The following is a 24,765-nucleotide window of genomic DNA, read 5'->3' as shown; positions in this document are numbered from 1 at the left end:
TAGGTGTATAGATTGTAGGGTGTATAGATTGTAGGGTGTATAGATTGTAGGGTGTATAGATTGTAGGTGTATAGATTGTAGGTGTATAGAGGGTGTATAGATTGTAGGGTGTATAGATTGTAGGGTGTATAGATTGTAGGGTGTATAGATTGTAGGGTGTATAGATTGTAGGGTGTATAGATTGTAGGTGTATAGATTGTAGGGTGTATAGATTGTAGGGTGTATAGATTGTAGGGTGTATAGATTGTAGGTGTATAGATTGTAGGGTGTATAGATTGTAGGGTGTATAGATTGTAGGTGTATAGATTGTAGGGTGTATAGATTGTAGGGTGTATAGATTGTAGGGTGTATAGATTGTAGGTGTATAGATTGTAGGTGTATAGATTGTAGGGTGTATAGATTGTAGGGTGTATAGATTGTATGTGTATAGATTGTAGGTGTATAGATTGTAGGGTGTATATATTGTAGGGTGTATAGATTGTAGGGTGTATAGATTGTAGGTGTATAGATTGTAGGTGTATAGATTGTAGGGTGTATATATTGTAGGGTATATAGATTGTAGGGTGTATAGATTGTAGTGTGTATAGATTGTAGGGTGTATAGATTGAAGGGTGTATAGATTGTAGGGTGTATATGTGCGTCGGTGTACATTCTAAACGGTCCTCATGCGAAGTGAGAGACAGGCGAGGTGAGGTCACCCCTGAGAACAAGCTCTCTGATCTGAGATCTGATCGGACCGCGAATCAATATTGAAACAGAAGTTAAAATGAACATCACAGGGCGACATCATCATCATCACGCAGCCGAGCGGAGCGGAGCCTGACTGAGCCGCCCCGTGGAGGAAAACACACCAGAGAAACTGCGCCACTTCTGTCCCACAGACTCTTCAATAGGCTGTGGCTTTACTGATGACAACAGCACCTTCTGTAAATATAACCTAAGAGGTTCAATATTAAACAGCCACGGACGTCCGATCGTCCCTCACCTTCAATAAATCACCTTCCTCTGAACCTTATTGACCTCCTCCTCTCCTCCCGTATGTCCCGGGCGGCACGTTTAAATGACTGAGATCCGATTGTTTAATTAGTTAATTTGATCATGCGTGCCCTGATTTGTTTTCTTGAAAACACTTAATAATATTTTTTTTTTTTTAAACATAAATAGGTTACAATACGAATGCACTAGTGAGAGTAAAAAAAGAAAAAAGACCTCCCGGTAAGCACGGTGTTAAAAACCTGCTATTGTTGAAGTCTGATGATGAAACAGTCTGAAATGCGGTCATTTAAGGACACGGCCGTCTGAGAAACGTCATGGGTCTGTCTGGAAAGTCAGATCTCCTAACGGGAACATTATTATAATAAACTAAATCCGATAGAAATAGCCTACAATGCGCACCCTATCCCAACTGCTCCTATCCGTAAACAACGAGTATGCCAGTATTAAACACGCATAATAATAATAATAATACTATTGTCTTAGAGAGAGAGGAGTGTACGTACCGTCACCGATGCTGAGCCACTGTGCCAGAGAGAGTCTGGTGTCTGATAACCGGAGAGCAGCGCCGGTCGTGTGTGTGCGCCGGCGGAGAGAGAGAGGGAGGGAGGGAGGGAGGAGAGGAGGAAGGGAGGAAGGGAGGAGAGGGAGAGAGGGAGGGAGGGAGAGAGGAAGGGAGGGAGGAAGGGAGAGAGGGAGGGAGGAGAGAGGGAGGGAGAGAGAGAGGGAGAGGGAGGGAGGGAGAGAGGGAGGGAGGAGAGGAGGGAGGGAGGGAGGAGAGGGAGGGAGGGAGGGAGGGAGGAGAGGGAGGGAGGGAGGGAGGGAGGGAGGGAGGGAGGGAGGGAGGGAGGAGAGGGAGGGAGGAGAGGAGGGAGGGAGGGAGGGAGGAGATGAGGGATCTGGATAGAGGATTGGCAGATTTGGAGACGAACGCAGCCTTGTGGCAAAGCGGGACGGGATGCGGCAACCTCGTCTGCAGCCCCCCGCAGAGAGAGAGAGAGTAGAGAGAGTAGAGAGAGAGAATAGAGAGGAGAGAGAGAGAGTAGAGAGTAGAGAGAGAGAGAGTAGAGAGAGAGAGAGAGTAGAGAGAGAGAGAGAGAGAGAGAGAGTAGAGAGAGAGAGAGAGAGTAGAGAGAGACAGAGAGAGAGAGAGAGTAGAGAGAGTAGAGAGAGAGAGAGAGTAGAGAGAGAGAGAGAGAGAGAGAGTAGAGAGGTAGAGAGGGAGAGAGAGAGGTAGAGAGAGTAGAGACAGAGAGAGAGAGAGAGGTAGAGAGAGTAGAGAGAGAGAGAGAGAGAGTAGAGAGAGTAACACTCTACAGCTGCGACTCAGGGCCAGGGAGGGGCGCTACGCTAAGCGACACACACACACACATACACACACACACACACACACACACACGCACACACACACACACACACACACACACATTGCACCAGTATAGGTAACCCCTTCGCTGCGAAGTGCGAACACTCAAACCCAAAATCTAAACACTGTGGCTGGTTCAGAGTCAGACGATCATGGACATTTTTTCAGAGAGAGAGAGAGAAGATGAGTTACACAGTTGCTTAACACTTTCGGTCAGAAATGTGGGATAATAGTGTATCCTAACGGAAGGATAGGCCTATAAGAAATAGCCTAAAATAAAAAAAAGGAAATATGAAAACAGAAATCTAAATCTAACAACAACAACATCACAGATTTTGCAGGGTCATTTCATGACTGAATGAATGTGCTTTTGCAGATTTTTTGCTTTTGGGTTGTTGTTTGTAAGATAATGTGTGCTGAAAACAGGTCTGTGAACGGTTCTGTTTGAGACTGTCAAACCTATCTTTGGCAGCTGTTTGGTGCAAAGTGACTGCTGTTGCTGCTGCACCCATTCTACCTCAGACGAGCTGCTCTATATCCCTCCCTTAATACCCGTTACAGCTATTTATCTACCTGTGTTCACGTTGTCTCTGCTGTCTCTGACAACCACAACTAGTTACTTGCTTTCAATAGCAAATAAGGAGCTTAAAGTACCCCCCTGTCACGCCTACCCCTCTCTGTCACACACACACACACACACACACACACACACACACACACACACACACACACACACACACACACACACCACTATCCCTCTCTCCCTCTCTCCCTCCTCCTCCCTGTCCCCCTCACTGCTCACTGATCATCACAGCTCTTTCAAGAGTGTTGTGTGTGTGTGTGTGTGTGTGTGTGTGTGTGTGTGTGTGTGATGGCCCTCACTTTGATGCAAGTCATCCCCCTGGCCTGGCCCGTCAGTACCAGCTGGTGTAGAGGTCAGCAGGTACACAGTCAGACTGGTTTCCCCGCCAGACACTTGTCATCATTAGCATCTTCGGAAAATATCACAGCAGCAATGCATCTGGGCTCGGCTGTGGCGCAGGAGGTAGAGCCGCCGTCTAACGATCGCAAGGTTGGCAGATCGGCGGTTTGAGTCCGAGCCCCGGCTGGCCACATGTCGAAGTGTCCTTGGGCAAGACACTGAACCCCAGATTGTTCCCAGTGAGCGGGCCGGCCGATGCCTTGCATGGTAGCTTGCCTACCTCGCCATTGGTGTGTGAATGTGTGTGTGAACAGGTGAATGAGAGGCCGTTGTGAAGCGCGTTGGATAAAGGCGTTATATAAGTGCAGACCATTTAAATCTCAACATCCAATTCTGCTCTCAAACAACCATATTATATTATAGCCTACTCCTGTTGGGCCACAAGCATTGTTTGGACCTAAATCAGTTTCTTGTACTTACACACCGAAGAGGAGGTTTGAAAAGGAAATGTGTCGTTATTATGTTTTTGCCTTCTAGTCATTTCTGCAACCTAATGTCAATTGATTATCAGGTGCGTGTAGCCTGGTCCATTTGGAAAGTCAAATGTGAACACTGAAACACTCTCTTCCATGGACTCTTGAGGTGTCAAGTCAGGTTTATTTATACAGCACATTTACACATTTACAACGACAAACAGCCGACCAAAGCGCTTAACAGATAAAACACTAGTAAAAAGAAAACAACAAATAAAAATACACTAAAACAAAAACAAGGTGCAATACAGAATACAACAGGTGCAGAAATAAAAGTGCAGAAAAGTGCAGTATGTTGTCGGAAGGCAGGCTCACCTCAGGTCAAAGGCCAGGGAGAAGAGGTACGTCTTAGCTAAGGTTTTAAAAGCCTCGACGCTCTGGGCAGATCTGACGTGGAGGAGGGGGAGGCTATTCCAGAGCCTAGGAGCAGCCTTTGCGAAGGCTCTATCCCCTCTGGTTCTGACCCTGGTCCTAGGGACCTCCAGCAGCAGTGTCCAACAGTGTCCTGTTTGTTGTGTCTGCAACACTGGGCTAGCAATGACGCATCAGAGTTGGATTGTTCTGCTGTCGTGGTGTTATGCCTGAGAGATGATATATGGGATGTAATGCTCTGTTCTGTCAGTTTGTGGGGCAGTTTGTGGGGCAGTCCCACTCATATTTTTCATTTTATTAGACAGATACAGTGAAGACAGACAGGAAAGTAAGGAGAAGAAGGGAGAGAGCAGGGAATGGGCCGGATTCTAACCCATGCCGACATGGGCATATGTGTGCCCTGTAGACCACGGTGATAGACCACTGGACCACCCCAGGCCATGGTGCTAGACCACTGGACCACCCCAGGCCACTGTCAGTTATTAAAACAGTAAACGGACGTTGGCTTAGGGTTAGATGCTACGTCTAATATCGTTTAACTACTGTTATCTGCTCAAGCCTGGTGCGTCCCTGTAGACCCAGGGTTAGGTTCTGTTTGGCCTGCGGGAGGACCCATCGACGTGTGCGGTGCGGGAAAGGTCTAAGAGATCAATGGGATGATGAGAGGGATGTCATCTCTGATGACCTGACCGATCTCTCTCTCTCGCTTTCAGCCCCCCCCAACTCTCTCTCTCTCTCTCTCCCTCCCACTCTCTAACCCACATCTATCTACTGTATCTCTCTATTTCCTTCTCTCTCTCTCTCTCTCGAATCTTTTTTTTCGGGAACTAACGATACCTCTCTCTCCTCCTCTTCCCCATGTCCTCTCTCTCTCTCTCTCTCTCTCTCTCTCTCTCTCTCTCTCTCTCTCTCTCTCATCTGTCTCGCATCTTCTCCCTTTATCTCTCTCTATCTTTTTTCTCGGAACTAGCGTTACCTCTCTCTCCCCCTCCCTCCCTCCCTCCCTCCCCCTCTCCCCCCTGTCTCCCTCTGCCTCCCAGACAGACTGCAGTGCTATCGGGCCATGGGATCAATAACAGCCGTTTGAATTATTCAACGGCCGCTTTTAATAATGCACGACACAACACAGCGCTGTGGAGAAATGCCTCTCGTACACTAGGTGCCTTCTGAAGAAGCAACAGCCCTCCTCTACCTCTGGGTTCCTGATGGCCCTATTTGTATTCATGGGTTTTTCTTTATCGTGGTTTTTCAATCGGTTGGGAGAAAGCAGAACATAAATGGTGGGAACGTGTACAGTATATTTGCCTTGTCATTGAAGTCATGGATTCTATTGGAAATTATACTCAAGAGAGAACGTTAGTCTGCCTCTCTTCTCCGATTCACTGACTTTGACTTAAAGAACTGTATTATCTAAACATAGTTCATCGCAAAGTCGATAGCCCTTGAGACAAGACTGAGAAATATATTTAAATATGATTTGATATGTACTGTCGTTGCCAATTAGCACTGCGGCGCAGATGATTTAAAGTCGTTAGGTTCAGTGAGATCCACCGTTCTTGACATCTCCCCTCACCTCAAGACGTTACGTGACTTCACATCACAGGGACCGACCCGTATTTGCCCTACAGTGACCTAGAAGTGCAAAATATTTCATATCGTTAGTCATGCTTCACTTGTGGTCAGCCGAGCCATCTTTGTATGCAGTGTCAAAAATGCCAAATGTCAAAGAGATGGAAAGTGAAAAGTTTCATACATTTTGGAATGTAACAAGCATTCTGATAGGCTGATGTCATAGTAGGCAATAATGCCCAGTGAATCAGCAGTGTTAGGAGAGGAGAGTTAGGCAGATATCTCAATTTGGCCAAAATATGACTTTAAATAAGTCGAAATAAGTCAATTATGCAAGGAGGCATAAACGAAATGTTGGTATTCAGTATTCCAGCGATATCCTACACCTCCAGTTCCTCCCAGCAGAATAATACAGTATGTCATTTACTAGTTTTACTGTGCAAGTAAGGAGAAGACTATTGTACCTTTAAAGACTTCTTAAACAGTTTCAGAAGAACTTCTTCTTTCATATCAGCCAGTTTGGAGTTAGAGCGGCCTTTGAAAAACAGAGATTTATTGCTCCTCTCTTGGAACATTTTCAGAGGATATAATATAGTTCTGCAAAGGAAGCTCAACCTAAAAGGCTGCAACATGCCTGAAATATTACACGATATATAGGCTAGCATTACTATAATGGCGAGTGTAATGTATCTCAATGACATTAGGGGACAGTCAGGCCACCATGATGACAAAGCATTTCAGTGCTAACGGGATTAGCATTAGTATTCCGTCAGGTGCCGTCTTGGATGAGCGGGTAGGGCGGGCTGGCCCGTCGAAGACATGAGCGGAGCCATTTGGAGCTAAGCGTCTTAGCGTAAACTCTATCTGACCTCTGAACTCTCTCCAAGGCACTGGGGAACATTTTCCTAGAAAGCAGAAGTCAGGCTGATGTGCAGGGAGGCGGAAAGTAAGGGCTGGTTTAACTACTGAGATGGAATGGAACCTGTCAACTTCAACTGTTAGTTTGAACCAAGTGTTGGGAGGTAAATAGTGAAAATACCACCTCTCATCCGTTATCAGACTTAGCTGAGGTGTTGGACTGAAGAGTATCAGTAGTAGAGTGCAAAATAACAGCATCCTCACACTCAAGTTGTGAGACCAAGTGTTGAGAGGTGGACAGATACCGTTAGATAGATGAGACAAAACGTACATAGATAAATGTGATATGGATAGATAATAATAATAATAATAATATAATTATTAATAATAATTAATAATAAGTATATAATTAATTTGGTTACTATCATACTATCATATCAATTGCAAATTTGTGTTATAATCCTGAAAGACAGTCAAACAATTTGGCTTCCTCTATAACTAATGCTGCTACACACACACACACACACACACACACACACACACACACACACACACACACACAGGCACACACGCACAGGCACACACGCACAGGCACACACACACACACACACACACACACACACACACACACACACAGGCACACGCGCACACACACACACACACACACACACACACACACACACACACACACACACACACACACACAAACACACACACCCTGGGTTCCCAGTCTTTGATCTTCAGAAGACGTTCTCTCTTCCCTCATCTGAAATGAATTCCGATGTTCCCGTAGCTGCGGACCTCGATCATTAACCTCTCATGTCCCGCCCCCGGGGTTCAGCGGAGGTGGCATCCTTAATACTGGGGATTGCGGGTTGCCATGGTAACATAAGAGTTACCAAGTATCGACGCCAACTATGCAGATCGGGTCCATCGACCTGCGTCTTAATAATCGCCACCCCAGAGCTCAGCTGACCTTCATGTCATGTTCAGACCACGTCACGATGCTCTGTGTGTCAGAGTTGTCATATACAGTATATATAGCTATATTGAAGTCCTAAAGTGAGTCGTCATCCAGCCAAATTGTGCATCCAAATCCAAATCCACAATCCAAATTGTGCATCCAAATAGTGAAAATACCACCGCTTATCCGTTATCAGACTTTGCTGAGGTGCTGGAACTGAAGAGTATCAGTAGAGTGCAAAACAACAGCATCCTCACACTCAGAAGAAGGTCTATGACCGAAAGCTCGCAATAAACTATGTTTCTTTGCACAGTGTTTGAGTGTGAGGATGCTGTTATTTTGCACTCAAGCCAAATTATGAGTAACACCAAAATTCCTCTAGAACCCCTAAGTGGTTTGAGTTTGTCAAGTTAAACAGACATACACTCAAATACTTGAAGACGTACTGTTTATTCTTTTAATACATTTCAAATGAATTGCAGTTGACTGTCCAAGCATTATGTATCTGTTACTCTGCCCTTAAAAACAAGTGTACAGGAAACATGTCTGAGTGAGGTGACACACCTGTTTTCTAGGTGAAGTAAGTGAACTTCATTTAAACTTAATCTGTTGTGTTATTGGTAGATGCTGTGGCTATCCTAGACATTGAGGCCTGCTTGTTAGTCTCAGCAGAAACCATTGTGTGTCTGAAGCCTGATTGCCCTAAATGTGCATTTGGGGGCTCGTCCAGTTTTTTAACAGCTGGTCAGATTAGTTAGCTAGTCAAATACATTTTGGACTGATTGAGGTGACACATAGTCCCCCTCTTTGATGTAATCGGTGGGGGGGGATAAGATAAGATGAACGCACACATGATGGACGGACAATGTAAGCATCTCTCTACATCCTATCATATCCTTACGGCAATAATGTCCAGTCGTATCACAACAAGGCGACGTATCCGTACGTGTGTTATACAGCATCTGTTTAGCTGCATTCGTTAAGCCTCGGAGCTAATTAGCCAGGGATTACGGCATTAATACCGCTTATCAATTCATCCCCTCGCAGACGACCGCGCCTGACACGCTATCGCTACTATCTGTCTGTCCGCTCCTTTGAACCTGTGGAGTGTGTGTGTGTGTGTGTGTGTGTGTGTGTGTGTGTGTGTGTGTGTGTCTGTGTGTGTGTGGGGGAGGGAGGGAGATCTGGGAGTGAGTGCACACAGCTGCTTGTGTCTGGTTCCCACAGCTACTTTCTTTCTTTCTTTCTTTCTTTTCATATCCCCCCTTTTATTCCTCCCACATCGGCCCTTTTTTCCACAGAAAGAAACAACAGCTTCCCGCTTCAAAGTACCCTCCTGTGTCTTTTGGGCATTGAAGCAGCCCACGCTCGCCCTCATTTGCCACAACCCACTTGTCTCGTGCTCATCAGCCCCCAATTAGCTCTGTGTGATCTCTAAAGGTTGTGTGAAGCTAGACGAGGAAGAAGCTTGCAGGGGAGTGTCAGGGGCCTTACCTGTCATTTAGGATAAGACTATGGTATCGACTGGGGGAAAGCACTTAAGTTTGACAGTTTTTTTTGGGGGGGGGGATTTAGCTATTATTTAGCTATTATTTCTGCTGATGGGAAGCCGTGAGAGCTGTGGAGATTCCCTCAGCGCAGTTGACACATGCCTGTATCTATGTCACTTAAGCCGAGGGGAGGAGGGGAGGTATAATCAGAGGGAATCGCTGACAGTAATCCACGGGCCCAGTAGGCAGCGGGTATTAGAGGAGGTAGGAGGGGAAGTCTGAGAAACCCACCAGAAAGATATTCTAAAATATCTATAAAGAAAACGGCGGTACCTTATTAGAGTCACGTCATGTTATATCAAGTCAGCGGGAGGGAGGCAGTTTAGTTGAGAGAGAGAGAGAGAGAGAGAGGGGGGGGGGCAGAGAGAGAGAGAGAGAGAGGTGGGGGGGGGAGAGAGAGAGAGAGAGAGAGGGGGGGGCAGAGAGAGAGAGAGAGAGGGAGGGGCAAAGAGAGAGAGAGAGGGGGGGATAGAGAGAGAGAGAGAGAGAGAGAGGGGGGGGGCAGAGAGAGAGAGGGAGGGAGGGGCAAAGAGAGAGAGAGAGGGGGGGATAGAGAGAGAGAGAGAGAGAGAGAGAGAGAGAGAGAGACGGGGGGCAGAGAGAGAGAGGGAGAGAGAGAGGGCGGGGGCAGAGAGAAAGAGAGAGAGAGAGAGAGAAAGTGTGTGTGTTTGTGTGTGACTGTGTGTGTGTGTGTGTGTATGAATGTCTGTGTGTGTCTGTGTGTGTCTGTGTGTGACTGTGTGTGTGTGTGTGTGTGTGTGTGTGTGTGTGTGTCTGAGTGTGTGTGCGTGCGTTAGTGCAGAAAACCAGAGCATCACAGCATGGCCAGAGATTATACTGCAGACATAATTTACAGGAGGTTTAAAGACAGTTTGAGGAGGAATAAAAAAAGACAGTTCATGGTTGCAATACTCAGATCCAACACCGGAGGGCAGTGAGACGAAACCTGAGCTCATTATGACGCATTAGAAAAAGTCAGTCAAGAAGATTGTACCAGCGGTAACCTGAATCTTAATATAAGTGGTGAATCATGGGTGATGTAGTCACATATTGTTAGCCTAGCATAATAGCCTGAGTCATGCTTCACTTGTGGTCAGCCGAGCCATCTTTGTATGTAGGGTCATAAATGCCTGATGTCAAAGAGATGACTTGTATTGGGCAGATAGTGATGTTGGAATGTAACAAGCATTCTGATAGGCTGATGGCATAGAGGCAATAATGCCCAGTGAATCAGCAGTGTGAGGAGAGGAGAGTTAGGCAGATATCTACATTTGGACAAAATATGACTTTTGGGCAATTATGCTATGAGGCTAACGATGTGGAAACGTTTGACATACACTACTTGACATGGCGACATGTCTGTCCACAACATGAGTGATTTCACACTTTTCATAGGATTTGCCTCATACAGTTAGGTCTGGAAATATTTGGACAGTGACACAATTTCCATAATTTTGTCTCTGTACGCCACCACAATAGATTTGAAATGAAGCAATCGAGATGCAATTGAAGTGCAGACTTTCAGCTTTAATTTAAGGGGTTGAACAAAAATACTGTATGAAACGTTTAGGAATTGCAACCATTTTTATACACAGTCCCCTATTTTCAGGGGCTCAAATGCGGGATAATAAATTGGATATGAAACGTAGGGAACTATGATTCACAGAGTCTAGACAGCAAAGTGTAGAGGAGGCAGCATGCATGTCACTAATGTCCCCATAGTCTAGACTCTAGAACACTTAAGGTGGCTATAAGTGTTTCGCTTTAAAAACCTCACGGGTTGCTTTCGCAGTAATGCTTTGGGTCATTATCCATCTGTACTGTGAAGTGCCAACACTTAAGAATCCATCCGGCTGCTTCTCTCTTCTGTCACATCATCAATAAACCCTAGTGACCCAGTGCCGTTGGAAGCCATGCATGCCCATGTCATCACACAGCTGATGTAGTACGCTTCGGATCATGAGCCACAAGCCTTCTCCATACTTTTTTTCCCCTTCCCATCATTCTGGTACAGATTGATCTTAGTTTCACCTGTCCAAAAAGTGCTGTTCCAGAACGGGCCTTGGCTTTTGTATTGGCACAAGTCTCACCTGGCCTTTCTCTAGGCTTATGAATGGCTTGCACCTTGTGGTGAACCCTCTGTGTTTGCTCTTGTGAAGTCTCCTCTTTATGGTAGACTTGGATATTGATATGCCTACCTCCTGGAGACTGTTCTTCACTTGGCTGGATGTTTTGATGGGGTTTTTCTTTACCATGTAAAGGATCCTGTGATCATCCACCACTCTTGTCTTCCATGGACGTCCAGGCCTTTTTGTTGTCTCTGATGTATTTTGGTTGTTTCACTTGCATTGAGAGCTCCTTTGACTGAATGTTGTGCCTTCACAGCGACAGCTTCCAAATGCAAATGCCACACTTGGAATCAACTCGGACCTTTTTCCAGACGTTTTAGTTAATTGATAAAGAAATAACAAAGGAACAGCCCACACCTGTCCTTGAAACAGCTTTTGAGTCAATTTTCCAATTACTTTTGAATGAATGAATGGTCTTTATTGTCATTGCTACAGTACAGGTACCAAACAACGAAATTTAGGAGGGGTGGCTCCCCTGGTGTTAGGAAAGAAAAAATAAACACTTTTAAAAAAAACACAAGAAGGGAAGGAGCTGGTTTACATAAATAAAGGCTATGTACACTATCCACTATACTATACTGTACAGATAGACGACTAGGGTTGTCATATTGCACAATAGTGTTATTGCACATTTATTTAAAGTGTCGCAGTTTGCAGGCTTGAAATGTACATATTTGTGCCTCAGCACTACACCTGATTTTTTCAGTCCAGCAGCTGCCATCAATCCGTCCAGACTGTCCAGGGCCCAGAACCTAGGTCTTTGCTGTGTTCAGGGCCTGGACGGCCCTGTGGTAGAAGCTGTTCTTCAGTCTGTTTGTCCTTGCGGCCAAGGTCCTGAACCGCCTTTTCGAGGGCAGCCGGATTATCCTTGAATTATCCTAAATTATCCTAAATTATCCTAAATGATCCTTGAAAGAGAGAGGGCTACATATTAAAAAGCTGTAATTCCTAAAGCCTTCCTCCAATTTGGACGTGAATACCTTCAGATTAAAGCTGAGAGCCTGCCCATCTGCTCACTTATATTCATTATATAACTGTAACTTTATGTTTTGGTAAACAGTTAAAATAGCAACAATTTAAAAATATCGTTAGCCTCATAACCCTAACCCTAACCCTAACCCTAAAAGTCATATTTTGGCCAAATTGAGCTATCTGCCTAACTCTACTCTCCTAACGTGCGGATTCACTGTGCATTATGTGCCTATGATGCCATATGCTTGTTACATTCCAAAATCACTATCTGCCCAAGTCATCTCTTTGACATAGGCATTTTTGACACTACATACAAAGATGAACTCCTCAAAAAAAGTTCGGAAAACGTTATTTCGGTCTATTATTATTCTATTATTATATTAGTCTATTATAATACCAATTGGTATTGTATTTTATAGCGTTAGAAAGCCTGATTAGTCACCTTTACAACGAGGTACAACTTGTAAGGATCATGCATTCCTGGAATGAGCAACACAGCTAAACGTGTGGGTAGCGGCCCCCCAAAAAATGTGCCAGTCTACCTATGTGAACTTGTGAAGGCTAGGTGCTTCAACACAAAACAAAGGGATCCTCTTATCTCGGTTTTGCACTGCAGGCATTGTATTCCCCTCCACTTTGAGCTCCATTGATCTGCACTGTACCGTATACTGAGCAGAGCGGCGCAGATCGATAGACCCAGCCCCGTCTCCACCTCCCCCCTGTCCCAGCCATCCCTGGCTCTCCTCAGCTGCCCCACCCCACCTGGGAGGCCTCTGAGAGCCAGCCGCAGTCCCCGTGTCTCCTCTTTAAAGCTCAAAGTCGACACAATATGATCCCGCTGTTAAGTGCCCTTCACTGGCCAGGCGGCTGACCTCGCCCCTTAGTGAGTGTGACGGTGCTATCCTCTGGTTCCCCTACAGACAGAGAGGAGATGAAAACAAACTGCACACTGTGATAGAGAGGCTGTTATGCGCCCAAATGTAGCTAGCATAGCATTTATGTATGAACCAAAGTCACAGTCACAAATGTTACAAAACATTTCTTGTTTCTATTATGGCATGTGTTATATAATGTGAAAGTTCTTCTCTTTTGCTGATGATCATTCATACCTGGGGGTATCCCTGTGTGTGTGTGTGTGTGTGTGTGTGTGTGTGTGTGTGTGTGTGTGTGTGTGTGTGTGTGTGTGTGTGTGTGTGTGTGTGTGTGTGGTGTGTGTGGTGTGTGTGGTGTGTGTGGTGTGTGTGTGGTGTGTGTGGTGTGTGTGGTGTGTGTGGTGTGTGTGGTGTGTGTGGTGTGTGTGGTGTGTGTGGTGTGTGTGGTGTGTGTGATGTGTGTGGTGTGTGTGTGTGTGTGTCTGTGTCTGTGTCTGTGTCTGTGTCTGTGTCTGTGTCTGTGTCTGTGTCTGTGTCTGTGTCTGTGTGTGTGTGTGTGTGTGTGTGTGTGTGTCCTTCAAATGGCTGGTCTATCTAAGAGAAGGGCCAAACAGTTAGCAAAGTACTGCTCAGTATCTGCTATTATTGGTAGCCGCTCAATATGGAGAAGGCGGTGCTTCTTGTACCCATGAGCTGGACACTGTCTGTTTTACAGTAGTGATTCTGTATCTGTAAAATCCACTGTAATCATCATCTGGTGTGAATAACATCCTGTGTGTAGCATAACTGGTTGTCAACTCAGCACTATTGTAACTGACTGTTTTCATAATGTCAAAATGCACTGATAGTATTTATGTCCTTTAGATATTGTACATTTATGTGGATAAATGTGCGTGTGCGTGTGTGTGTGTGTGTGTGGGCATTGTTTGTACGTGTGTTGCAGTCAAAGTGGAGCCAGGATGCTCAGTAGAGTACAGAGTACAGTCTGTGATGAGAGGAACTCATCACCATTACTGTCAAGGTCGCTTTTCCTCTCCTTTTTATTTTTTCTCTTTTTAAAGTTCACATGTAAATGTCCTGTACGCATTCAATGGAGGCTGTGGCCCCACGCCATGAACAGATTAGGGCCGGACTCAGGCTGACTGTACTTGGCATAGAGAGGGTTCACAGAGAGGGTTCATAGATGGGGTTCATAGATAGGGTTGGGGCGGGGCCAGGCGGGGCTCTTTGATGCAGACTCACGTAGCGTCCCCACCGTAAAAAAAAAAGTGAGTGTCAGCGAGAATCTGAAATAGGTTTTGGGCCCTGGTAGGGCTCGGGCCAGGGGTAAAGGGAAGGGGAGGGGAGGGGAGGGGAGGGGAGAGGAGGATAGGGTAGGGGAGGGTAGGGTAGGGGAGGATAGGGTAGGGGAGGGGAGAGGAGGGGAGGGGAAGGGAGGGGAGGGTTGGGCCTGGCCTGAATGCCACGGGCTTGGGCCTCTCAGACCTATACTACGGAGTGTGTCTGAGTGTGGACCCCATCACTAAGAACATATCAGAACAGCATCAAAGCTGCTATACAAGCACGGTCCAAAGTCTCTTATAAAGAGAGCCTAGGCATTTATGTAGTTTGTAGTTTCTCAACCACACTCATGCTTTTGGCGCCATTTAGCAACCTGAAACAACACTGAATGGATGAGGACTGAATGAACACTAAACTATTATTATTACAGAGTTAGAATGAGGGATTATACAACTGTAGTCTTGTAGCCAATATTTTTGTCTTAAATGCTGTGTCATTTTGGCTTCCTTCCTGATAGCTTAGCTTAGCACTTACTGCCACGTGTCGTACAGTTCCAGTGTGTGTGTGTGTGTGTGTGTGTGTGTGTGTGTGTGTGTGTGTGTGTGTGTGTGTGTTTGTGTGTGTGTGTGTGTGTGTGTGTGTCTCATCTGTGTGTATGTATGGTAACCTGTCAGATTATTGAAAAATGTCCTATTCAGCTCCTACTGTACACATAACCAGCATGTACCTAAACAACTGTAACACACTCGCACAAACACGCACACAAACACGCGCACACACACACTTAAAGACAGGGATACAGCCTAAACTCTGCAGCACCCCTGCCCCTGACTCAGCACTCTGGCGTTTACAGAGACGGTAGTGAAGCGATGTAGAGGTGAGGGGAAGGCAGAGGTGTCAATCATCTCCAGAGTAAAAGGTGTTTAGGTATGACATGTCTACCGTAGCAAGGCAGGGCTTATCTTTACTTTAAGAGCTAAAAGCGTTGAATTCTTCAGACAGCATTTGCAATTCTAGCACCTGGATACCATGCAGAGGCAGAACTGGAGTTGAGGGGGGATGAGGGTGGGGATGGCATCCCCCCTGAAATAAAAACAGTCAAAATCATCACCCTTCTAAAACTGCCTTCCCCCCGTTCCATCCATTATGGAATGTTATCAATGAACGTGGTATTACTGCTATTTAACATTTAGTTTTGCTCATATTGAGTAAAACACTGTGGGCGAGGGAGGGGGCACGCACACATGCAATGACATTTTTACCAAGTCACTGACAGTGCAGTCACTGACACTGTGGGGATGCTAAAATTGTCCCCACATTATCATATTATCATATCATATTATGATAAAATCCACCATCCCCCCTGATTTTCTTTTACAACTTGAGTACTGTGCAGAGGTGTCAATCATCTTAAGAGTAAAAGGTGTTTAGGTGTGACATGTCTACCGTAGCAAAGCAGGGCTTTTCTTTACTGTAAGTGTTGAGTTCTTCAGACTGCTTTTGCAATTCTGCAGCTTCATGACCAAGTGTTGCATCCTGATGGGTGGCAACGGATCCAAAATAATTTCATGACACCGAATCTTTCTGAAAGGCGTTCATCATCGATTCCCTGACGTAGAGTTACTTTGCGACGTGGTTTTCCGTTCAATGTTATTTTAGCTCCGATATTGCGGGGCTTATACTGTACAGAACATACTGTGAATGCTTTATTATTACCGTGTTATTACCTGTATGTTTGGGAAATAGAACAGGACGTCACCCACCCACTCAATCTGTACCTCGCCCCACTGCCATCCGGGCGTAGGTACAGAACGCTAAGGTGCAAAAGGGCTCGCTTTGGCAAAAGCCTGATCCCCGCAGCCATTGTTGACTTAAATAACAGACCGCGCTGAGTGTGTGTACTTGTGTATGTGTCATGTGTAGTACTGTCTGTTGTTGTCTGTGTTGTACGGTGTTGTATGTATACATGTATACTGTACGGTGGTGTGAAAATGAATTTCCCCCTGGGGACAATAAATCTAATCTAAATCTAATCTAATAGATAGATAGTTTCTGACAAAACTCTGTCCCAATCATTATGCACTCAGGCTTAGTAACAATAATTAATGTTCAAATAAAAATGATTATATTGGCATCATTAGAAGGGACAGTACAGTGCTACAATCTCCCCGTTCCATCAGAGGTACGGTGGAACAAGCTCTATGCAGTTAGATCTTTAGATAGATAGATAGATCTTTTTATTTAGTCAGGACAGTGCACATTAATGAACAGTCACTTATATGTATATATGGTGACAGTAAATATGCCGGATTTAGCTGTGAGCTCATCATTCCTACATCAGGTTATCCACTTTGTAAAAACACTGGATTGGTAAAAGCAATAATGTTGTGACTTGGCTTTAAAAGGGAGATTCTGGGATTGGTACATACATTTAGAAGACCGTTAGCCTCATAGCATAATTGCCTACGTCATATTTTGGCCAAATGTAGATATCTGCCTAACTCTACTCTCCTAACACTGCTGATTCACTGGGCATTATTGCCTCTATGCCATCAGCCTATCAGAATGCTCGTTACATTCCAAAATCACTATCTGCCCAAGTCATCTCTTTGACAGAGGCATGTTTGACACTACATACAAAGATGGCTCGGCTGACCACAAGTGAAGCACGACTTAGGCAATTATGCTATGAGGCTAACAAAATGTTTAATTGATGATATATAGCAGTTGATTATTGAAGAATATAGCTTATAAATGCCTCTTGAACATAGTTCATCTGTCCTTCCATCCATCTTAACTTAAACATAAGCCTGTATGTAATTGTAAACAAAGTACAATGTCATTGTAAACACTGTTCAGCTTCAAAACATCTCATGGATGGCCATCTATGTATTTGATCATGGTTATGTCGTAGTGTTATATCAAATATACTGAGAATTGACGTCTGTATCTCTACATTCTGGGAAATCGTAGCTAACAATCCAGTCTGCCTGGGGACAGGGCCAATGACTTGTTGCGCACTTACTAAAGTGTAGCGCTTCCTGTCACCACATTTCTTTGCCAAGATCTCCTAAAGGTGTCGACTTTGTATATAAGGGGGGTGCTCAGAGAAGGAGGGGGGCTCTGGGGCTCTGGATTTTGCAAACTCTAGACTCCCGTCATGTAACTTTATTAATAAAAGGCTAAGATGATCAATCACCTCGTGTTCAATATTCAATATCAACAGAGAAGAAACCAGATGAAATCCACTACAGTTGCATTTCCCCAGCCCCGTCCCTCAGCTGGTTACCCTGGTAACAAGACCACTTTGTTGTGGTTTGAATGCCGGACTTCCCCTTTACAGTAACGTACCTTATAAAGCCTAGATCAGCGTTTACGTCGAGGGAGGATAGGAGCATTTTCAGATGTATTCTTACCCAAGTCTATGGAGAGGCCCTCACTTTACCTCGCACAAGAGATTACCCTACAGCTGTATCTACAGGCTGGGAGTCTATATTCATGAGACAATACCATTGTTTACTCTGCTAACTTATAAAGGGATTGTTTCTCTAAATGACTTTATTACTGATCATTTGGCCATGCAATATGAACAATTCCAACACTGCCTTGTTTACTCTAATAGTTTTTTTTGGGTGAATGCTAAAATGCTAGCAGTGGCTAAGTAAACCAATCCAAACTGTCGATCGAAGTTTCTTGCGGCGTGCGGTATGGTTTTCAAGGTAATCTACCTAATCATGTTGTAATGTAGGTAAACTATCCTTTTAAGATCATTCCGAGCGACGTCATTGGCCCCCCAGGTTTTACTGACCTTTGACCTCTGCGGAGAACTGGGCGGAGTGTCGCGTCACAAACAGCTGCAGCTGCTGGTCCAGGTCACATGACGTCAGACTGACGTCCCAGGAGCGTATCCCTGTTAGAGCAACACAACAAGGAACACAACGTACTTCAAATATGCCTTCACAACAAGTCTATAATAATAATAATAATAATAATAATAGCTTGGATTTATATTGCGCCTTTCATAAAACCCATGCTTTACAATTCTAAAGGAAATTATCAGATTGACAAAACAGAAAACAAACAAAGCAAACAGAAACAGTGACTAGGGGCCAAAGGCCTTGGTGAACAGGTGGGTTTTAAGGGCTGATTTGAAGGAGTCCAGGGTGGGGGCGTTGCGGATCACTGTGGGGAGAGAGTTCCAGAGGATAGGTGCGGCCACGCTGAAGGCTCTGTCCCCAAAGGTGCGGGGGGTGGACAGTAGACCCATGTCTGCGGACCGTAGGTTCCGGGAAGGGGTATGTTGGGAGAGGAGGTCAGTTACGTAGGTACTGGGGGGCGCAGGCGTGGAGGGATTTGTAAGTGAGCAGAAGGATTTTGTCTGTGTGATTACATTTTGGGTTGTGGTAAGGCGGTGGTATGGTGGTATGAAGGCTGTAGTGTCTGATATACTGCTTTCGTTTCTGTAGTATATTTCTACTTACATAACAATATACATTGATGACGGAAACAAAATATACATTGATACAGAAACAATTGTTGATAATGTATGTATCGGTTTGTTTATATAGATGTTTTGTATGATTACATACAGTAAATAAAGGTATTCAAATTCAGCAGGGAGCTCTACAGAGTGGAACCATTCGATTAAGCCAAACTGAAACGTATTAACATTTTTTATTAAACATCATTAAACCGACATAAGTCGTCCTAATTGAACTTCTGATACAACTTCGTGACTTCATTTCTTCTTCTAACTCAGAGACTTAATTTAACAACTGACAGAAATATCATATGCTGTATCTAATTGGAATTAATAAAACATGTAAGAGACTAGGAGACAGATGTTTTACGTAACACACAGATGTATTTTTTGCAAAGAATGTCCTGGAATTGGAACACCAGTTATTTTCTCAGGGAACATACAGGCTTGTTAAGGAGTAGGGGGGCAGTACTCAAGTTGTAAAAGAAAATCAGGGGAGATGGTGAATTTTATCATATGGGGACAATTTTAGCATCCCCACAGTGTCAGTGACTTCAGTGTCAGTGACTTCAGTGACTTGGTAAAAATGTCATTGCCTGTGTGCGTGCCCCCTCCCTCGCCCAGTATTTTACTCAATATGCGCAAAACTAAATGTTGAAATAGCAGTAATACCACGTTCATTGATAAAATGACATAAGGCATGGAAAGGGGGGATGGCAGTTTTAGAAGGGGGATGATTTTGACTATTTTTATCTCAGGGGGGGATGCCATCCCCTCTCATCCCCCCTCAACTCCAGTGCTGAGTAGGGGGGGGATCTGTACCAGCCGAACCGGTCCCCGTGTGAGGCTCTCGTCAGTGTCCTCCCTACCCCAGGGACAGGGTCTGTCAGATCCTATTCAAACCTCTGAGAGAAGCTACGTCAGATCTCCCGCCACAGGGAGAAACTTCCCTCTGATCATCATCATTCCCTGAGGGTATACAGTGAGTGTAGTAGGATATGTAGAGGACGACATATAACACGATTATACTTTCTTAAAATCTACCGCATCCTGCTGTCTATCCCTACGCCTCGATAAAAGACGTTCTGAAGATGTTCTGCCTCGCTAGGGGGAAAACGCGTCTCCTCTGCAGACAGCCGAGTCTGTTTCTCAGAAACGCTGTGTCACTGATGCTAATTCTGGTGAGGGCTCCACGCTCGGGACCACAATAGGGCCTTTTGTGTTTGCACCAGACACACAGTCAGACACCTCTCCTAAATCAATTGATATCCATCAATATGACAGCTGACTTGAAATGTCAGTTTGTGATTTTTCAAATGTTCTGTCCGGGTGTAAGCCGCTGGACAGATAAGATAGCAGCTAGGCCCTCTCTGAGAGGGTAGGGAAGGACAACAAGAAAAAACGCAGAACAAATCTGAACTCAGGAAACTGCCATCACACGTCGAATGACATTGCACGTTTATAAAACACTCCTTTGAATGCCAATCACTACCATTATAGCTATAACTGACGGGGAACTCACTTGACAAGAGATGTAAAAATAGTAATTTTACAGCAGTAATAATAACTACTTTGCGGCACAAGCTTATCAGTAATAAATGCAATACACTTTGGGATGTCTAATTATTATCAGCAAATTATCGTGAGCTTAGAATGATAAGGTTCTATCTCCGTTTAGGGCAGTTCAGAGATATTGAGCATCAAAGTTTTTACATTCCATTATGTTTTGTGAGATGGAACCTTTGTATTTTATTAACTCAAAAATGTCAACATTTTAAAAATAACACCACACAGGCATTAATAAACACCTAATGGATCAGATTATGTAAAAAAAAGTCGATTTTGACAAAGATGGAGATAGAACCTTATAATTCTAACAATACGTTATGTGCTAGGGAACATTTCAAACGCCTCTGTTACCTTTGAAGTGTCAGTGCAAAATGAGTGCGGAGGTGCAATGAAACACAACACCCCTGCCACAACACTGTTGTGACAGAGGAGGTGGAGGAGCACTATCATGTCTAAATGAAGGATAGAATCATATATCAATTGCGGTCTGAGGAGCACAGCGGGGTGAGAGAGAGAGAGAGAGAGAGAGAGAGACAGAGAGAGAGAGAGAGAGAGAGAGAGAAAGAGAGAGAGAGAGAGAGAGAGAGAGAGAGAGAGAGAGAGAAAGAGAGAGAGAGAGAGAGAGCTGGTTGTTCTCTGTTCCACTGTCAAGGGTAATTTTCCTTGCTCCTGTCTCCAGTTCTCCAGTTCAGACAAAGCTAATGTGAGCCCCAGACAAGGGTATTATAGGCTCCATGTCTTCTCTCCTCTCAGCTTTTTTGGAGGGAAGGTGTTGTATTTCATACTTGGGACGTGTTTGTCATGTTTGAATAACCTCACTGTGTACGCAGTGCAGTGTCCTGCTGTACTGTACGCCTATCAAACCGCCGACTGAAACTGAAAGTCTTAAAAAGTCTCGTAGCAGCATCTGTCCACATCTGTCCGAAGATATCCCTTGGCCAAGTATCGTTGCAGTTGCTGATTATATCCCAATATCTGGTTATAGATACAATTGGTTATAATGTCAGCTGACACATTTCTCGCACACTTAATTTCAGCGCTTTTGGCAATAACAGCATATATGACACAGTCTGATAATTTGGTCCGCATGTCGGCAACCAATCAAAATGTTCTGACTTTTCTTTTGAAACACAGAACTACGGTTCAACGTTGTTGAGAATCACAACACAAACTCGCTAGTCAAGCCAGAATACTGCAACACGATTGATTGGGTGAGTAATCCCCACCGCTACCTAGTTAACTACAACACTACTTTACATTGTTAGCAGGCTCACAAAACAAGCTGTGTTGACTAGCAATGAGTCATTGATTTTAAACAACGCAGAAATGTATTCACGTTCTGAAAGAAAAGTCTGATCATTACATCGGATTTCGACATGAGGACCAACGCATTAGAATGTGTCACATATGTCCAGCACCATTAGTGATAACAGCATTATATGCCTATAGGACTGCTCATAGTGACTCTCCAGGTAAGTCTGATGGCTGTCTTGTTTGCCTGCTGGATGTTTTCTAGCAACACGCTAATCAAGTCAGTGTGCAAACAGTGGTCAATTCGTGATGGATTAAATGGCATGCAACAACCAACAAACAATGGCGCTAAATCCCATTGTAATCAGGGGCTTTTAACAGCATGGGTTCAGAGATGACATCACCCAGGCCTTTTTAGGAGGGCTCAACTCAGAGAGTCTGATCCAAGAGAAGCACAAGATGGCGGCTTTTACCTAATTACCCAGTTAACGACATCCCTTTTGGATTACCCCAAAAAGTGTTGTTATTGTTCTGCAGCTTTACAAATCTTTTTGCAGAACAAGAGGGTAATTCAAATCCAGCTGTAAAAGTACAGGCTATAATAAAGTGATTGAGTAACAACCTTTTGATGTTACTCTGCCAATCAAAGCATAATTGCCTAAGTCATATTTTGTCCAAATGTAGATATCTGCCTAACTCTACTCTCCTAACACTGCTGATTCACTGTGCATTATCGCCTATGATGACATCAGCCTATCAGAATGCTTGTTACATTCCCAAATCACTATCTGCCCAAGTCATCTCTTTGACAGAGGGCATTTCTGACACTACATACAAAGATGGCTCGGCTGACCACAAGAGAAGCATGACTTGTGAAGGCAATTATGCTATGAGGCTAACGAATGTTTCTGGAATTACTATTCTAGCGTCTTGACAGAGATACGGAGGTGGGCATTGGTCCCTGGTGGTCCAACTGATGAGAGGTTGCCATGGTGCCAGCCTGCCACCTAATAAGGGTGATTCATCACTAGGGGCTCTGGCCAGGGAGAGTTGGCATACTGAGATTGCTGACCAGCAAACTCCTGTAAACACCGGGCGTTTCTCACGTGTAAAACCCGTAGTCAATAACCGTCATTCCTCACTGACTTACTGACTTTCTGTCATCCAATTAGCGACACGATTGACTGTTTTTGGGCTCATATTGTGGGATATTTCTTTGCACTATGGCACCTTACCTACACAACATGACAACCAACAACAACAACAACAACAACAACAACACCACACAAACCACATTATTTTCATCAGTAAATTGGCATAATTGTTGTTTTTTCGTCTCACATCCTTGCTGAGGAAGAGTGCGACCGTTTATCGTTAACGTCAATGTCACCGGCTGTTTAAACTCGTGATGCATCGCTCCGTATTAAAGGAAACATAACTGTAGGCTATGGAACACAAGCTGTAAGATATTAAAAAGGGATCGCATGCTTTTAAAAATACAGCATGAGAGTGCAACTTTTTCTTTTCTTTCTGCTATCCAGCATGGCGTACTTATGTGATTGTGCAATCCTGCTGATTCAAGCTTTCACTCGTCCTATGCGGCATAAACTGCCACCGTCCCCCCCTCTCTCTCTCTCTACAACTTCCAACGAGGCATCATTCACCAAGTTCACAGCATGTCCTATTTCTTATTTCCCATGATAAGTCATGATGCATAAAAAAATAATCATAATATTGACATTGAGTGAATCAGTGAAGCATATAGGAGGGGGATCTTTCTCTCTCACTCACCCCGCTCTATGTGCTCTCTGGCACTCTGCAGCTGATGGTCTGTGCAATCTCTCCGATCACTATGAGCATGTAGTATTCCCCCTGGTTGAACGGGGTGCCTGTGCGCCTCTGTTGCTCTCCAAGGTGCTGATTCGCCTCATCGGACCCCGCCTGCTCTCGTCCTCCTCCACAGCCGCCAGCGACCTCGAGCTCCTCTCGGCATCTCCATGGCAACAACCCCACGAGCCGGTTTCATCGCCATGACAACTGTGCCACGAGCAGCACTGTGCATGTGCGTGCGGGGGAGAGGAGGAGGAGGAGGAGGAGGAGAGGAGGAGTAATAGACCCGCTCACTTTTCTTTTAGAGCTTTTTTTCTGAGAGAGAGAGAGAGAGAGAGAGAGAGGATTGTTTCCCCCCAAATCTTATAACTTGATGTACAGTATATATAGACTATACACATGTCATATATAACTTAAAATCTCAAAATCAACCCCTCTCTCTCTCTCTCTCTCTCCCCCCCTCTCTCTCTCTCTCTCTCTCTCTCTCTGTTTCTCTCTCTCTCTGTCTCTCTCTCTCTCTCTCTCTCTGTTTCTCTCTCTCTGTCTCTCTCTCTGTCTCTCTCTCTCTCTCTCTCTCTCTCTCTCTCTCTCTCTCTCTCTCTCTCTCTCTCACACACACACACACACACACACACACACACTCATTTGATCGGATCAAATATAATGTTAGCAGTTTGTCAAAGGTGTGATTGTGTTAGCCACCACCCCATGTTGGAAGATGTATGTGGCAGTATAATTCCAAAGCCGGCAAACTGCTGTTTGGGGATGTTCAACTCCTGCCAAGAAGCTCAGACAGGAAGTGAACACTCTAGCTTGCTTGTTACATTGCTGCTGTATCTTTTGGGAAAGTGTTGATTACATTTCCTTTGGAGAAAAAAGAAGAAGCTAAATTCATTATGATAAATTGAGTAAAATCAGTATGTGCACATTGAAAGCGGTTAAGACGCCTTGAAATACAGTAGCTTAGCTTCGCTTGATGTATTAGCTCAAGCAACACTGCACAGTGAAAGTGGAGAGGCTATATAAATCATCAGTGGAAAATTAAAAAGTAATTTTCACGTTTTCTTGGTTCATATTTCCCCGTTCAGGACATGCAGTGTGTTCAAATTGCGGGAACAGTCTCAGAATAGACTCTTTATTCTCTGTGAATCTGCCTAATTCAGCTTTTCTCCTCTGTGACCTTGCGTGCCTTCAGTTCACACATCTTAATACAGTATAATATATATATATATATATATATATATAACAGCGGCT

At 44.5% G+C, this 24,765-nt stretch overlaps 1 protein-coding gene across 1 annotated transcript in view; it reads right to left on the bottom strand.

Annotated features, from left to right (window-relative positions):
* LOC308165050 (uncharacterized protein) overlaps nt 1–23,595 on the bottom strand; it is a gene marked incomplete at its 3' end in the record, with an annotated part of 61,420 nt that extends 37,825 nt beyond the window's left edge. Inside the window, 3 exon segments of the mRNA XM_080539151.1 lie at nt 18,190–18,291; nt 23,473–23,517; nt 23,520–23,595. Coding sequence (XP_080395277.1) covers nt 18,190–18,291; nt 23,473–23,517; nt 23,520–23,541 — 169 coding nt within the window. The 5' untranslated portion in view covers nt 23,542–23,595.
* Nucleotides 23,596–24,765: the final 1,170 nt, after the last annotated feature.

Source organism: Nansenia antarctica (genome assembly GCF_963989245.1).
Source record: "Nansenia antarctica genome assembly, chromosome: 9".
Taxonomy (NCBI): Eukaryota; Metazoa; Chordata; class Actinopteri; order Argentiniformes; family Microstomatidae; genus Nansenia; species Nansenia antarctica.
The sequence above is the reverse complement of the archived record's forward strand: the minus strand, read 5'-3'. Positions and strand labels throughout refer to the sequence as shown.